We start from the raw sequence: 17,940 nt of genomic DNA on the forward strand, positions 1-17,940 counted from the left end.
TGTTGGACCTGCGTAAGCAGTGCAAACAAACAACACATGGGCTATGGACTCTACAGGAGCCTCGCATCCTAGACATTTACTGGGTCTTCAGTATGCCATCTGGCTTTTAACTCATTGACTGGAAGCATGCCAAGCCTGAATTGGACATAGAGCTTTCTGTCTTGGGTTACTTGTATTAGATCAAAATGGGTTCCAGAAATCTGGTCCGTTGGTGGAGTAAAAATTCTAAAGTTAGTTTACCCCTCTCGGCCCTGCCAATATCTACTTGTACGGCCCATTCCCAATAGTGCTTCTTTAATTCAGCTTTACAAAGCAGGGGCGAGTCGTCATTTTCCCAGGCTTCTTTTAGCCCTACGTCAAATACAGGTTTCTTCATGTTACTCAGCCACCCCACCTTGTTAAAAACATCTAAGCGGATGACCTCTGCCATAGCTTCAGCGTAAGATGACAACTCCGGGGTCCTCTTGACTCTGGCCCAGAATAGCAGTGGACAAAGCTTGGCAGTGTCACTAATGGGACGTTGCCCCATATCAAACATAAGTGGGTAGATTGGGGTGCTTTGGGGCAGCATCACTAGGTTCCTTATAAATTTGTGCTCCGATTTAGTGAGCTCCAGTATCTTTTTGAATCCCCACAATTCAGAACCGTACAGGGCAGAGCTAACAGCTTTAAAGTCGTAGAACTGTAGAGCAGGGGCAACTGGTCTAGAGTGAGAAGAATGATGTTCTTTCACAAGTGCCCCTGTTACTCGTTTGTGATTTAATGTAATTTTTGTTATGTGGGGGTTCCAAGACATTCTCTCCGAGAGTTTAACCCCTAGATAATCGAAAGTACTTACTCTCTCCAGGGGTGTCCCTCCCACAGTTGGCTTGCCCTTGTATGACCTGTGGGGGTTAAAAGCCATGAATTTTTTCTTGGAAGTGTTGATTTCAAGGCCCCGAACAGTACAAAAATGATTAAATCTATTTAATAGTGACTGCAGCCCTGCCGGAGTTTTGGATACCAATGGAGTGTCATCTGCAAAAAAGAGGGTCACTACCTTCTCTCCATCTACAGTCGGGCATCAGCCGGCTCTTGGGATAAAAAGCTTACGACTTCATTCATGTAAAGTGAAAACAGGCTGGGCGCCAGGACACATCCTTGGGGAACACGCCTACTAACAGGAATGCGGTCAGTGAGCTGCCCCTTTGCTCCCCATCTTATCCGTGCAAAATAATTTTCATGGCGTTGGATGACTAAATTCAGAATAGGAAAAGGAATTCTAATGTCATACAACACTTGCCATAGCTTAGATCTGGGGATTAAATCAAAAGCTGTCTTCGAGTCAATAAAAGCCAAATACAGACTACCCTGACCAATAGTTACGATTTTCCAAAAGAGCAATAATAGGCGAAAAACCTGGTCAATGGTTCCTGTCTTTTCTCTGAAGCCAGCTTGATAATGTGCTAGGATAGCATTATCATCTGCCCAGGCCGAAATCTTCTTAAGGAGGGTTTGGCTAAAAACTTTTTGCAGCGCGTCCATTAGGCTGATAGGCCTATAGTTGCAAGGCTGGGCTCTGTCCCCTTTTTTATAAATAGGGACCACCTCTGCCCTCCAACCACGAATCTGGGACTGAGGCACCACCTACAATAGCGTTAGAAAATGAAGTGTGTAACGGGCCCAATTTGGGATATCAGATAAAAAAGGTCCCCAGGAACTCCATCTGGCCCAGAGGCTTTGACCTGGACTATTCGCCCATTTGCACCCTCGATCTCCTTCAGAGAGAAAAAGTATAAGTCCATATAAGTCCACATTATAGATTTTATGAAAAACTACCCCATGTAACATGTCAATACCATCCTTTCGCTAACCTGTAATATGCATTTTTCCCACAATTATATTATACTCCAGGAATAACAGGATCTGCTCCATCCAAATATAATCCCCAAATTCCATGAACTTCAAAAGTATGGTCACATTAACTTTTTCAAAAACGAAAGGAAATGATGGACGGAGTGTTGAACATTGCAAGCACTCACCCCCAGTCAACTGATCTGGGTTTAATCCATCATCGTTCTTTAGCCCACTCTGCCACCCCAGTTCAGACATGGCCATATGCAAATCGTCCATCATTTCCTTTGGTTTTTGCACATTAACTTTTTCCCACATAATTTGTATCTAAATTGGATTCCCTAATAAAAAGTCAGAATTTCCCTTTGTGTTGCCAATCTAGAGCTAATACTGCTAAGGTTCACACTAACCTATGCTTGCTTTCCTCTTTCGTCCACTGGGGTACATTTGATTAATTTGCTAATTTAGCCAATAGCTCACTATGTTTGTCTTCCACTGATTCTATGACTTTCTTTTCTATACCTGTTAAGTTAAATTATGTCTATGCGCATAAGAAGTACCTAATGTCATGGTGAGTCTAAAGAAATGTCCAACTATCTCCAAGGTATTAGTATCAGGTGCTTCAACACAGGAATGTCTGAAAAAACTCAATCATAATTTGAGTTATTTTATTGACGATTAGCCATTCTATAGAATAAACTCAACAATAAACTACAGGTAACTCCACACACCAAGGGAAGATGATGATACTGATTATCAGCAACTGAGTCAGGCAATTCCATGCATACATTGCAGTCCCTAGCATCCATAGCGTCAACATATTCATAAAGCTATTTGGAATAAACATTCAATAAACTTTCTCCTTTGGATGCATCTCCATGTAAGCCTTTCCCATCTATTGAAGGTAAACTACTGTCAGTAGAAAGTGACATTTGAGTGGCCCTCATACACCTAAGTTCGTCTACATGACAATGGTGTGGTAAGCTCAATATTATCAGCAAAGCAATTAATACTAATGTCACAATGATAATTACCCCTACAGAAAAGCATCTACGTCTACCAGTATTAGGGCTAGGCTCCATGAGTTCTCTGTGGTTAGACTGTTTAAGTAGAAAATACCAGCACAGTCCTCTCGGTTTCTTTCCACCTGCGCAAACAGTGAACAAAGTTCAAGGGCTTCTCCTGGAAAAAATAGGGACAAATGATCTCTGTGAGACTTCTTTAGCCCTACTCCATGTTATTCTAAGTGACAACCATACGCTACTTCAGCAGACTTGGGCGTTGTGTCTCATCTTAGTAGTTGGGCAAAATCTAATAAGTTCTTTCTATAGATGCGCAGTTCAAACTCACTAATGATCCCATCTAGGATTAATTGACTCAGTCTAGTTAGTGGCAATGCAATTTCAAAATTTAGTTCAGCCACAAAGTTCAGTTCAAGGAGGCTCAATTGAATACAAATGGTTATAGCAACATGTCTAAAATACTGTCTTCGAGTCATTGACAGCAAGATATGTCTACTTAGATGAGGAGTATCTCCAAAAGGGTACTTTTGCCCTCTACTCTTGCTCGCTTTAATCTCCTCACTCCTGACTATTCCTCGTCATTGTCACTGAGGCCATATCCATCAGTATATTCTGGGATAGTGTATTGCACATGCACTTCAGACAAACTGCATCTCCTTCTCCCTCTCTCCTGTCTTCTTGGCCACTGCTCTCCAGGCACTACTCCTGTTACTGCTGTACTAGGAACTTCGCCAGGGTCTGAATCTGGCACAGCCAACACTATAGGATAAGACCCTTCTGTACTGACGTCAACTCTTGACTCTCTTGACTCTCTCAGACCCCCCCTAAGGCCAAGCTGTTGGGATCAGCTTCTTGCTGATCCCCAACAGCTTGACTAACATACTCCTATTGTCTCACTGTAACCACCGGCACTTCAGGGACAGGTGTTGTTATACCATCAAGGAGACAAGGGACTCTGTGAGTATGGGTGTCATGCACCCAGTTGGGGAAACCTACGCACTTCACAGCTGTTGTAGTGACCAAGATGCCCTGATAGGGGCCTCACCACCGAGGTTCCAAGCATCACTTGTGCAAGTGCTTCTTCACCATAACCCAGTCGCCGGGACTGAGATCATTGCGCTGCTCCTGTTTAGTTTGTAGCCTCCCCTCTAACCTGATGAGACACAGAACACACCAAATCAGCCAGTCATTTGCAGTCATCAAGATTCATGTCATCTGTAATGCTCACAAGCACATTCGCAGGCACAGCTGGCAGTCTCATAGCTCTGCCCATTATTAATTCATGGGGATCCAATCCTGTACTCCTATCCAGAATACTGCGTATGCTCATCAACACAAGAGGCAAAGCATCAGGCCATTTCAAGGATGTTGAGGCACACACTTTAGTCAGACTTTATTTCAAAGTCCCATTGACCTATTCCAAAATTCCAGAAGCCTCCGATCGCTAAACGCAATGTAACCTCTGTTTGACTTGTAATTCTACACAGACAGCTTCAAGACCTCATTATTGAAATGAGTTCCTCGGTCTGACTCCAAAGAAGTCAGGTGCCCGAAGTGTGATATTAACTCCCCCAACAACAACTTAGCCACCGTGAATCTTTAATTTTTCCTTGTCTGGGAAAGCTTTAACTCAACATGAGAAAATGCACACAATCACTAGGACATATCTTAGCTCATTGCACACAGGCATCTTAATAAAGTCCAGTTGCATCCTGTTAAAGGGGCCACCGTATCTCCCTACGTGACTCAGTATTACTGCCGTTTATCTGCCTACGTTTTGCTGCTGACACACAACACATCTGTGACACAACCCTTCAGCCATCAGTCTGAATCTGAGGTTAAACCATGTTTGCCTGAACAAGCGCAACATGGCGTCTCTACCTACATATGCAGGTCTGTGATAATGTCTCACCATTTTACTTTCACATCTGTCCACTGCCAGATGACGCAGTTGAAAGCTGCACATGAGTAGCTTAGCTTTGCGTCACATGTAGTACAGAAGAGTAGAACGGATACAATGTGGCTCCAACTGGTGTGCGATTTCAACACAAATAACCATTGGACATGAGTCTGCCTAGGAATATCCCCAATCAAGATTGGTTCATGTGAGCACACATTTTTCACATTGCAAATCTCAAAGCCATTAGTACACTGAAAGTACATGAGGCTTAGGAGACATCCAGTCCATAACGAGGTCTTAATCGTATCCCCAAGTGAAGGGTATTCACTGTACTTTCCATGTTTCACAAACACAAATACCAATGTAGTACTGAGTGCTGAGTGCTGACAGTGCTGAGTCTCCCAGGTCCCTTATCTGAAGCAGTTCGCAGAGACATGAATGGCAGAGTCCATACAGTTACACACGCCATTATCGCTTGCCCGCCCCTGCACATACAGGCTGCCACACCCCAGCCCCTTCCGCTGCCCAGCGGTGATTGCCCACCCCTGCACGTGCCGGTGGGCGCTCCAAGCCCGGGGCCTGCGAACATGGTGCCCTCCACATCATGCAGCCCGCACCACGGGCCACCAGGTCACACACTTGATTCTGGGTCTTTATTACGCAATGGCAGAGACCATATCAGTGCACACGGTATCATCGCAGGATGCACACTTGCTCAGCCCTATAGGTGCCACTAACTTTGTGAACCGCGAGGCAACGCCACGTGGTGGGAAGCCCGCACTGCCCGCTGGCTCGGGCCAACACGGCGGTCCAGCAGGGTGCACACTAATCCTCACCAGTTCGGACTGCCAGGATGGGGCATCATCGCAGGCTGCACACCCGCTCAGCAGTTCATGTGCCCCTATCTCACTGCACCGCAAGACACCGTTCCGTGGCGATGTGCCTGTGCCTGCCACAGTGTATACGGTGCCACCAAGTCTGTGCACCGCTAGCCATGGATCCTTAATGATTGAGTCCCGTGGTGCGGACGGCATCATGTCACCTCGGCCCTGGGCAATGTGAGGTGGCAGGGCCCTAGGCCCTCATGCATAAATGAGAAGCACACGGAGACACCCATTTAGAGAGTGTAAATGGCGTCCAGCACGTGCGCCCGGCCCTTTTTATTGTCAGGGTCATATGTCCTGTGACGCCTGTGCTGGATGGGTGTGGTGTGGGTATAAACCAGCCGTGAGAGATGGGCTGAGGCTTGATGACAACTAGACCTGTGAGCAGCAGATCCCTACAGGGAATACCTGGGACATTAAGCGTAGTCGTCCCCCCTTGTGAGCGTAGGCAGAATGGGCTGTCCTGGCGTATGCCAGTCCAGCATAAGGGTGTGAACAATGACCCCAGGGCTCTGGGCGTGGTTCCATCCTGGACTGGACAAGGAAGTGACTAATGGATGTGTCCCTGTTGTCATGTCGGCACCACCCGGGCCGCGATCGGCAGTGTGTCACCCTGTGACCCAAGTCCCACAACATGAGCAACATGGACGCAAGGTGGAATCACTGACCCTACATTCATCCATACTTCCACACTTGAAGGATCATGGACATGACACATCTGTGTTAACATAAATGTTTCTTGCACATTCAGTGGAGTGTTGCAGCTGGAGCAGTACAGGGCCGTGCAAACCCCACTTCACATTGTTGGCCCGTGGAGGGCCAGCCATGGTCCTTCAGGGAATGACAAGTACATCAGTAGAGGAGTTCAGTCTGCAGTCTGATAGCTGTGTCATTGGTGGCCAAACAGAATATGGCAGTCCATTTCGAGGTCCAAGGTGAGTGTCGCACAGTGCATCGGGGGACAGTGGAAGGTGATGATGCAGAGGGCAGAACCAAGCAGAAACAGGCCATATGGCGGAGATGAATGCTACCACTTCCTTCTGACCACAAGGGCAGATTCATCTGCATCTTCGTCCACTGCTTTTTCATGTGCCTCACATGTGGGTGGTGGTGTTCTGTCTCCAGCACTGTGTGGCAGTGACACCTCAGGGGCCGGAGGTGGAATGTCTGCCACACTGTGTGGCACTGACACATCAGGGGCCGGAGATGTGGATGGAGTGGTAGCAGCAGCATGCATCAGCGCCAGGCCTTGTGGCAGCAATGCCATGAGGAGGGTCTTTATGGCACTGAGGGACCCAGCTACCTCTCACTGGTGTGCAGCCGTGGCAACCGCTCGTTCCGCTCACATCCGCTCCATGTTCTCCATGAGCCTCCGCATGAGTCCCAACTCCCGGGCGAGATCGCTGGAGGCACTCTGACTAGACAGTCGTTCTTGTCGCAGAGTCTAGCGATGTCAGCCATGGTTTGTTGGAGAGCATGGAACGGACTGTGGGTGTCCGTTAGGGACTGTGACTGGTCCCTGATGGGACTTAGACACCCACCTATGGCATCTAGTTTGTCTGACATGCAGTTGAACCCCACCTACACCTGTTCAGCCAGCTTCTCCTGACACCCCAACACACGGCGTTGGAAGGCCATGTGTTTGTCGTGGGGGTCCTAGGAGGCAGCCGTGGTGGTGGTGGGTGCTGCCTGCTATGTGTTCTGTGCAGGGGGTGGGTTCTGCTCGTAGCAGCTGGGCTGCCCTGCTCCTGGAAGTGGGTTGCGGAGGCTCTCCACGAGCTGTTGGAGGGCATCGCAGTCGAAGATGTAGTGGTCCTCTTCGTCATCAGAGAAGAGAGGTTCGGACTGCTCTGCAGGAGGTGTTGGATTTCCCCCTGCAATGTGAAGGGGAGATGCAGTTTAACATTGTGTTCACATGTATGTTGACACATTGTACATGTTTACATTCAGACTGCATGACAGTGTACATTGTGACTGTTTGGCGGGAGCTGCCTATTTGATGCGGGACAGTGGACATTCCGACTACAGCACGGATGTGTGTTTGTACTTGTAAACTCACATTTCCCTGTAATGCCACATGTGATTGGCCAGTTTCTACGCACATGCAGCACCAGTTGTGTCCTCTGTTCTGTTGTGGACGTGTTGCGGTTTGTACCACATCATTGTCAATGTTGATGTGCTCTGCATGTAATGTGTGTGCTGCATTTTAGGGGACTCGCCCCTGCAGCTCTGATTTGGGTGCCCCTTGGCCCTTACATGAGGTGTGCCTCTGGCTTCTGTGCTTATACTGTGCTTGGATATTGCGGACTTGGCTACATTGGGCTCTTGGTGGGAGTTGGGGGTCTGGGGCATGGTTTGTCCGTAGATGTGCTATGCTTAATTGTGCATGTGTGCCATTGTGCCCATCTCCCCCTGTTCCCCCAGTCCTTGGTCGTTACTCACCCTGTTGCTGTTGTGTCCGGTCATGTTGAGCAGTGTCTGGTCCCCCGACTCCTGCCACCGTCTCCCCACTGATGACTGTGGACACCATTTCCTCCATCTCGTCCAGCTCCTCCTGTGGCGCTGGACTCCCACCTCTAGTCTGCATTGCTGCCTTCTGGTTGTTTGCGAGTTTCTGATTGGTTTTGCACTTGACATCATTCCAGCGCCTCTTGACCTCTTCCATCGTCCTCTTCAGCACTCCGACTGCATTCACCTTGTCCACAATGGTCTGCCATATAACATTTTTTTGTTGCCAGTGACACAGTGGAGGTGACGAACAGTAGTTGCTGGTGGTCTATCACCTTGGTTATCAGGATCCTGTTTTCCTGCGGGCTGAACCCTTTTCTTCCTACTCTTCTTGTCCTTCCCTGACCCCGAGGTCCCAGGCTGGTCCTCCGGGGGGCTTGTGGGGTTCTGGTAGTCCTTTGCACTTGCTCAGGCTGACTCCATTGTGCTTCGCTGTTGTTTGGCTTTTGTATGTATTTTTTTTTCAACTTTGATAGTGCATTTTCCCGCATGACGCTTGGGGATTGCAGGCCTGTGACTGGTTTTCGCGGATTTTTGTATCGCGATTGGCTGCTGCTTTTTTCGCGTTGGTGTTTCGCATTTTTGCGGCATCACATTGATTTTAACACGTTTATTTGACGCGTTATCGTGGGTCTATCACATGGTGCTGCCGTGTTGAGAATACCATGTTAACACAGTTATTTTCCCGCGATAGACTGCGATGTAAACAGGTGCGTTAAGCTACTTTTGCGGTAGTTATCACAAGTTCTAGAGAATATCCCCCTTAGTTTAAAAAAAAAAAATTTCCTCACATTTCTGTGATGGAAAGTTTTAGGATCTGCGTGAATCCACAAAATTCCACCCACCACGCATTCCCCAAAGTCTAGCGAGAAAAATGGTACCTCACTTGGTGGGTAGGCGTAGTGCCTCTGACAGGAAACGGCCCAAAACGCAACATGGACACAGCACATTTTCACAGTGAAAACTGATCCTTTTTTTGCAAAGTGCATAGCTTTAGATTTTGAACTCTAGCTCTGCAGGCACATAGGGAAACCTAGCAAACCTATACATTATTTAAAACTAGACACCCAGTGCAATATATTTCTGTGGTGGAAAGTTCTGGAAACTGCATGGATCCACAAAATTCCACCCACCCTGCATTCCCCAAAGTCTTCTGAGAAAATGGTACCTCATTTGCGTGGGTAGGCCTAGTGCCCATGACAGGAAATGGCCCAAAATGCAATATGGACACACCACATTTTCACAGTGAAAACAGACCCTTTTTTTGCAAAGTGCCTAGCTGTAGATTTTGAACCCTAGCTCTGCCGGCACCTAGGGAAACCTATACATTTTTTTAAACTAGACACCCAGGGGATTCCAGGATGGGGTGACTTGTCTGGCTCTCACCAGGTTCTGTTACCCAGAATCCCTTGCAAACCTCAAACTTTATTATAAAAACACATTTTCCTCACATTTCTGTGAGGGAAAGTTCTGGAATCTGCTTGGATCCACAAATTTCCTACCACCCAGCGTTCCCCCAGGTCTCCCAATAAAAATGGTACCTCACTCACGTGGGTGGGTCAAGTACCCCCGACAGGCAAGGGCCCAAAACATATTGAGGAGACATCAAAATTACCCATCACAAAACAACCTGGATTTGCAAGGGGTTCACCTGGGTATTTGGCCCCAGGCTCGGCAGCCATCTTGGGAAACTACCAAACCCACACATTTCTGAAAACTAGACACCGAGGGAGTCCAGCGAGGTATGGCTTGCGTGGATTTAACGTTTTCCTACCCAGAATCCCCTGCAAACCTGAAATGTGAGGAAAATGTTTTTTGTTTTTTATTTACAAAGTTTGAGGTTTGCAAGGGATTCTGAGTAACAGAACCTGGTGAGAGCCAGACAAGTCACCCCATCCTGGATTCCACTGGGTGTCTAGTTTTAAATAATGTATAAGTTTGCTAGGTTTCCTGTTAGAAATGGGGGTCTCTAGTTGGCAATGGCTGGCCACTGTCCAAGTAGCGACCCTTCTTCCTAAGTCAGAGTAAGAGGGCTACACCCTTTGATAACCCCTGCTCAATCCTGTGGTAACGTAGCACGAGCAGCTAGGCTTATCTCAGAGGCAGGGTGTGAAGCATTTATGACCATACACAGTAACACAGTGAAGAACACTACAAAGGGACACCACACAAGTAGTTATAAAAAATAAGTATCTTTATATATAGACTTAACACAAGACCAATAACGATAAAAAGCCACAATACTGTAAAATAAGATTACTCTTGGAATGCTGCAAAAATAGTTCAAGTGTGCAAAGAGGGGTTCAGGTCAAAGCAGTGGTCTCAGCGACCCTTGTACTTAGACCCTTGTACTTACAAAGTACCTGGATTTCGTAGCAAAACCAACAAAATGTCGCAAAGAAGCTGTAGCGATGATTTTCTGCACGCGAGGCCGGCGATGCAATGGATCCTTGCCGCGAGGGAGGTTTACGATGCGCCGATCTGCTGATGTGTGCGGGGACAAGGCGACAAACTTCTGCACGCTAGGCTGTTGATGCAATGACTCCTTGTCGCAAGGGAGGAGACGAGGTGACGATCCTGTTGCGTGTGCGATCGGGTTACGATGCGAAGAAATGGCGCTCCGCGAGGGAGCGACGATCCTGATGCGATGCGATGAAAATGGCGGGCGTCCGCACTGCGATATCATGATGTGATGATCTCAATGCGATGATCTTTGGATTTAGCGAGCACTTGGCAACGCGCAAGCGTGTGATGCGATGATCTTTGGTAGCGAGCACTCAGCAGCAGCAGCGCGATGATTTTCCGATGCGCTTTCAGCTGCGGCGGCTCGCAAAGGGGCGTTAGCGACGATTTCAGCACTCTCTTCTCTGTAGTAGGACTAGAGGCCCAGGAACTCACAGGAGCCTCACCTGCAGATAGAAATCCTCGCTGGGAGGAATCAGGAGGCTGGTGGTGAAGTCTGATGTGCCTGAAACTTCAACATGAGGCTAGCTCTCTCCTAGCCCTTTGGTGATTGCTTTAGCAAGATTAACAAAAGTTCTCTCAATGTCCTTTTCCCTCTTTTTCCAAGTCCAATGGTAACCACTGTAGGCCAATCCAAGAAACAGCACACAAGTACAAGGATAGTCACCTCCTGCAGATTCCTTCAGTTACATGGACAGATGTTCGTCTTGATGTCCAGGAGCAATACAAATTGTAGGGGTTTCAGCACAGATATTTATACCCCAAAAGTCTTTGTTCTCCAAAGCTACAAGTCACTAAACCCAGCCAGAACAAGTTCTGCCTAGTCCTGGAGCACTTTATTTACCAGGCTGCATCCTTCCTTTCAGAAAGAGGGGGTCTGCCATCAGACGCACAGTAGGAGGTGGAGCCAGCATTCACCTTGCCAGGCACAGCCCTATTCAGGTCAAGGAGCTACCCCTCCCCATACTCCAAATGCAGACCTCTCTATTCAACCTGCCCTGTCCCTCCAAAACCAGACAGCCAATACACATAACAGCAGAGCACACTGGAAGACTTAGGCAAGAAAATACCTACTTTCTAAAAGTGGTATTTTCAAACACAGAAAATAAAAATAAACTTCACTAAAAGATGTATTTTAATATTCTGAGCTCAGGCATACTAAATTTGTTTTTCTACCATGTTCCTTGGGTCAGTTAGGACTATAGAATGTAATAGTCAAACTGCCCATTCTGGCCTATGGAGAACAGATAGCCTTACAGTAGTGAAAAACAAAATTGGGTGTAATTCACTACCAGGACATGCTACACACACCAAAGCATGTCCTACCTTACACATACAATGCACCCTACCATAGGGGTGGCTTACATGATGCCAAAGGAAGGTTCAGGGGCTGGGAAGTGGGTGCACTTCACAGCCAAGATGGCAGCTCTGGACTGTACACAGACTATGCAGTGGCAGGTCTGAGACACACTTTACAAGCTGCTTCTGTGGGTGGCGCAAACCAGCGCTGCAGGCCCGCCAGCAGCATTTGGTTTACCAGCCCTGGGCACACACAGGCCACGCTACTAGGGACTAACAGGTAAGCCAATCATGGATATACCAATTCACATATCATATTTACACAGGGAGCATTTGCGCTGTAACACTGAATGGCAGTGGCACAGTGCCCAGAGCATCTAACACCAGCAAAAACAGAGGAGACAATAGCGAAAAATGGAAGGGAGACCCACGCCAATGGTACCAGGTCTAACATTTCCCCTGATGCCGGCAGAGCTAGGGTTCAAAATCTACAGCTAGGCACTTTGCAAAAAAAGGGTCAGTTTTCCCTGTGAATATGTGGGGTGTCCACGTTGCGTTTTGGGCTGTTTCCCATTGCGGGCACTAGGCCTACCCACAAAAGTGAGGTACAATTTTACTCGGAAGACGTTTAGGAATGCGGGGTGGGTGGGTGGAATTGTGTGGATCCACACAGATTCCAGAACTTTCCACCACAGAAATGTGAGGAAAATTTGATTTTTGTTTTAGAAAGTTTGAGGTTTGCAAGGGATTCTGGGTAACAGAACCTGGTGATAGCCAGACAAGTCACCCCATCCTGGAATCCCCTGGGTGTCTAGTTTAAAAAAATGTATAGGTTTCCCTAGGTGCCGGCAGAGCTAGGGTTCAAAATCTACAGCACTTTGCAAAAAAGGGTCTGTTTTCACTGTGAAAATGTGGTGTGTCCATATTGCATTTTGGGCCATTTCCTGTCATGGGCACTAGGCCTACCCACGCAAATGAGGTACCATTTTCTCAGAAGACTTTGGGGAATGCAGGGTGGGTGGAATTTTGTGGATCCATGCAGATTCCAGAACTTTCCACCACAGAAATATGAGGAAAATGTGTATTTTTTTAGAAAGTTTGAGGTTTGCAAGTGATTCTGGGTAACAGAACCTGGTGAGAGCCAGACAAGTCACCCCATCCTGGAATCCCTGGGTGTCTAGTTTTTAAAAATGTATAGGTTTGCTAGGTTTCCCTAGGTGCCGGCAGAGCTAGTGTTCAAGATCTACAGCTAGGCACTTTGCAAAAAAAGGGTCAGTTTTCACTGTGAAAATGTGGTATGTCCATGTTGCCTTTTGGTACGTTTCCTGTCGGGACCACTAGGCCTACCCACACAACTGAGGTACCATATTTTTTGGAAGACTTTGGGGAATGTGGGGTGGGTGGAATTTTGTGGATCCACGCACATTCCAGAACTTTCCACCACAGAAATGTGAGGAAAATTTGTTTTTTATTTACAAAGTTTAGGGTTTGAAAGGGATTCTGGGTAACAGAACGTGGTGAGAGCCAGACAAGTCATCACATCCTGATTTTCTCTGGGTGTCTAGTTTTCAAAAATGTATAGGTTTGCTAGGTTTCCCTAGGTGCCGGCAGAGCTAGGGTTCAAAATCTACAGCTAGGAACTTTTGAAAAAAAGGGTCAGTTTTCACTGTAAAAATGAAGTGTGTCCTTGTTGCTTTTTGGGCCGTTTCCTGTCATGGGCACTAGGCCTACCCACGCAAATGAGGTACCATTTTCTCAGAAGACTTTGGGGAATGCAGGGTTGGTGGAATTTTGTGGATCCATGCAGATTCCAGAACTTTCCACCACAGAAATATATTGCACTGGGTGTCTAGTTTTAAATAATGTATAGGTTTGCTAGGTTTCCCTATGTGCCTGCAGAGCTAGAGTTCAAAATCTAAAGCTATGCTAAGCCTTAGGGTAACACAGAATTGTAGAGCAACTGTTATTACCTATTGACTTTTGATGCATTTATGCCTTCCAAATGAAAGACAATGTGTAAAAAAGAAGTCACTTTGAAAAATGTCTCATGGTAATATGGGTACTCACAATTTCGGAAATGTGCAAATAGCTACTGTTTCTAAACTCTATGTTCTGTTCCAATTTCAGAAATACATAGGTGTCTTTCATCCTGATTTTTCACTATATATATTTTCCCAAATTAATTGCAATATACTCGGTACATAATAAAAAAACCATTGCAAGACGCTGCTCAGTTATTGGCTCTGGGTTCATTGGATTCTTGGTAAACCTACAAGTCCTATATATCCCTACAACTATGAAGGTCCAGTGGATGTAACGGTATATTGCTTGCAAACATCTGTCATAATTAGAAGAAGTTACAGGTGAAAACATTGGCACAAATGGCTGTTCTTTTCAACTCATTTTCAATGTTTCCTATTTTCAACTGTTAGTTTTTATAAAGAAACCTTGAAGGATCTACACAAATGACCCCTTGCTGAATGCAGAATTTTGTCTACTTTTCTGAAGTGTATAGCTTCCCAGGATCCATTATTGCTTTCATACCCATTTTTACCATTAAATGGAAGAAGGTTGAAAGCACAAAAAATAGCAAAAATAGACTATGTCCCAGTAAAATGCCAAAACTGTGTGAAACATGTTGGTTTTCTGTCAGTTCCTGAAAGCTGGGGAAATTGTGATTTCAGCACCACAAAACCTTTGTTGATACCATTTGCAGGGGAAAAAACAGATGCTTTCATTTGCAGCACTTTTTTCCCATTTTTCCCCCAAAATAACAAATTTAGATGTATTTTGGCTAATTTCTCGGTCCCCTCCGGAGGAATCCACAAACCCTGGATACCTTCAGAATCCCCATGATATTGGAAGAAAAGGATGCAAATTTGATATGGATACCTTATGTGGTCACAAAGTTACAGGGGCCTAAGCGCGAACTACCCCAAATAGCCAAAAATGGCATAGCACAGGGGGGAAAAAGGCCTAGCAGCGAAGGGGTTAAAATCTGTACAGGGTACATGGAATCATCTATCCTTGTTGGCAAATGCTTCGGATAGGTTTTTAATAATTATTTTTAGATTCAATCAGCTCCACTACCTTTTACCCTCGCCGGCTGGTTTTGTTTTACATGATGAGACGAGAGGTACCTGTGGCTGCAACGATAGGTCTCCACAGAATACCCTACATTTTGTTCTCCTATGTAAATATTTTACACACCCCAGGAAATTGTATCTTAAGCCTCTTCTAAAAGCAATGTGTTTCAGAGAAGCTCAGGTTTCCTTAATGTATCTGCAGCTTCTACCTAAGGATTATACGCTTATTGCAGTCATTAATTTTTTAACAGAAGCACTTAGATCCAAAACTCAAGATGTGTTGATGGTTGATTGGATTTTCTGTTTCTGTACATTACTTAGATGGAATTTTAACTGTATTGATGATGTGTTTTATTGCTTGCATTTTTTTCTTTTTGCTTTTGATGTATCTTTGCATGGTCATGATTACTTCTGAATAAAGAAAGATTATTATTATTACTAAATCCTATATTTACATGTAAGGGGATCTCCTTACAGGTAACATAGGAGCAGTGGAAATCTCTGGCTATATGTTTGTGAATTGCCATTTTGTAGTATGTGGAGTAGTATTATTAGAGTACTAGTTTACATACTTCAAAATGACTTTTGAGAAATGGGGAAACAGCCTTTACAACGTAAGCTTTACAGCGCATGCCATTACAATGCATGTCGTTACAATGTGAAAGGCTTGTTGCAGGGGGTAGAGGGTGTTGGAGTCAACTCCCACACCTTCGCTACTGTTGCACACTCTGAAGTTGGAATAGTAAATTATACTATTCCAACTTCCAGCGCAACCCCCGACAGCAAGTCGGGGTAAAGGTATACGTTGTAGCGGCATGCGTTGTAATGGCATGCGTTGTAATGGCATGCGTTGTAATGGCATGCGTTGTAACGTCATACATTCAAGAATTGAAGCCACATCTGTTTGTTAGAGTAAATGTTGCTAAACTGTTTCAGGAGGCTGCAGCCACAGAAGACCTCAAAATTAGAGGTCCAGGGAGGAAACGGGGAATATTGGCCCAAATATGTTATCTCTTGCATTTATGAATTTACAAACCTGTACCCGTGTACAGCTGGTGCTTGTTATATAAACAAAAAAAAAAGAAAACACTCAATTAAATAAGTTGCTTTTATTATTTCTTGGTACAAGTTGATATTAAAGCTGTTGCATGTGGTTTGTTCAACAGTTGTGATCTGTATTTTTGTTATTTTCTGTTAGACTCTCCAGATTTCCTCAAAGGAGTTTGTAGAAGAATTACTAACTACTGAATTCTTTAGACGTGATAGTCACATTTATGACAAGTTACTTGGATGGGCAGATGTAAGTACTCTTTATGTTTTGCATGTATGTCAACATTAATCATTTATTTGCCAAAATGTCATGCCTTAATTGCTAAGCACATTTTCATATGAGCAAATTGAAACACCTTGAACATTTATGATTCATGTTTACCATGATAGTACCATGTCCCTTTCTTTGTAAAATGTCACCTAGAGATTTATCATAGTCGTTTAACACAATGTCAAAAAAACAAAACCAGTTTTCCATAAAAGGTGGAAATTAAAATACCTTTTGGCACAAGTCAATCATTACATCAGTAACAGATGGCTAATTGCTTTTTATCATTTAATCACAAAATGTCCTTTTCTGGCTATCACACAGTGTAAACGATATCTAGAAAACTGAAGGAAAATATGCAACACTTAACTGTCTTCTTCTGTAACTTTATTCCATCATTGTGTATAAAGAGCATTTGAATCGCAGACTTTCTCTTGACACATGCACATATATTACGCATAACAAAGGCAGGGTTCCAATCGTTCCTACAGGCTAATCGTAATCTTTAATTCAGTTTTATATAAAAGAATATCAATGAGACAAAATATCATTGCCAAAATATCAGCAACCAAAATATCACTTTTATATACTTGAAATGTAAAGTACAAGATTTTTTGGGGGGGAGGGGGAGGAGTTTGGCCTGACTCGCAGTGGAATAACACATCCTGTCCCTAAATTAATGATGGATACACCCATCCACCCTTTAAAACTGTGAAAATGTGTGGAGTGGGCAACATAAGTGATGACGCCCCTTGCAGCTGCAGTACATGGCAAGAAGATTGTTGGCTGGAGCGGAGACCAATGACAAGACGTCAGCAGGGGCGCTCACAGAGTACCGAGAGACCTACCCTGACTGGAAAATAGCTCCGCAGGTGAAGCAAGGGAGAGTGAGCTTGGACAAAGCCCTCTTGAGGTCAGGAGAGTTTATGATTGATAGAGGCTGGGTCAGTGCTTAATTTGAGCTGGCTGTTTCAGGTGCCCAGCACCAGCACTTAATCACCAACAATTTTCATGAGCACCAGTTGAGGACTCATTAATTTACTGGGAGATTAAGTGATTTTCCTAGAATCACAGGATGTTGAGCGGACGCTGAGACTCAGACCTGGTCCCCCAACTCTGAAGTCAGCATCTCTGGCCATTATACTGCATCCTCTTCCCACATTCATGGTTAGTAGTTGGTTCTGTTTTGGACTGCGCTAACAGGAGAAATGGGCTGGTGCAAGCTGCCTCCTGAGGAGAGACCCGGCACTTATTAACCACTGGGCTGGGTGCAACAGCCAAGGAGAAAGCAGAGCTGGGGGCTGGGCCAGGGCTGCAATTTAATGGTCTGTGGAGCGACAGCAAGAGAGGCGCGCGATGGGTTTCCACGGCCCCATGGTCTGAAGAACAGGAGCCACGGACAAACAATTGGGAGTGAGCGGGCCTGACTTATGGCCTCAAATTAGGTGTTGTGGCTAAAAGGACAGGTCATCTATTGAACTGAGAGCAGCACGGCCCCCCTGGTTCATAAACTAGGCTACATGTAACAAACTAGTGATACCAGGGGACTTGGGGGTGAGTGTGGAGCTGCGCTGATATTGAGTGTCTCATGGGAGAGACCCCTGGAACTAAAGGTAGTCAAGTAGGC

At 45.5% G+C, this 17,940-nt stretch overlaps 1 protein-coding gene across 1 annotated transcript in view; it reads left to right on the forward strand.

Annotated features, from left to right (window-relative positions):
- The window catches only part of KCTD19 (potassium channel tetramerization domain containing 19), a 1,216,368-nt gene extending 1,199,099 nt beyond the window's left edge, over positions 1-17,269 (forward strand). Inside the window, exons 15-16 of the mRNA XM_085637050.1 lie at positions 16,194-16,295; positions 17,072-17,269. Coding sequence (XP_085493176.1) covers positions 16,194-16,295; positions 17,072-17,269 — 300 coding nt within the window. The remainder of the gene's footprint in view (positions 1-16,193; positions 16,296-17,071) is intronic.
- The last annotated feature ends 671 nt before the right edge of the window (positions 17,270-17,940 follow it).

The sequence above is a fragment of the Triturus cristatus genome, chromosome 12, assembly GCF_964204655.1.
Source record: "Triturus cristatus chromosome 12, aTriCri1.1, whole genome shotgun sequence".
In the NCBI taxonomy this organism is placed as follows: Eukaryota; Metazoa; Chordata; class Amphibia; order Caudata; family Salamandridae; genus Triturus; species Triturus cristatus.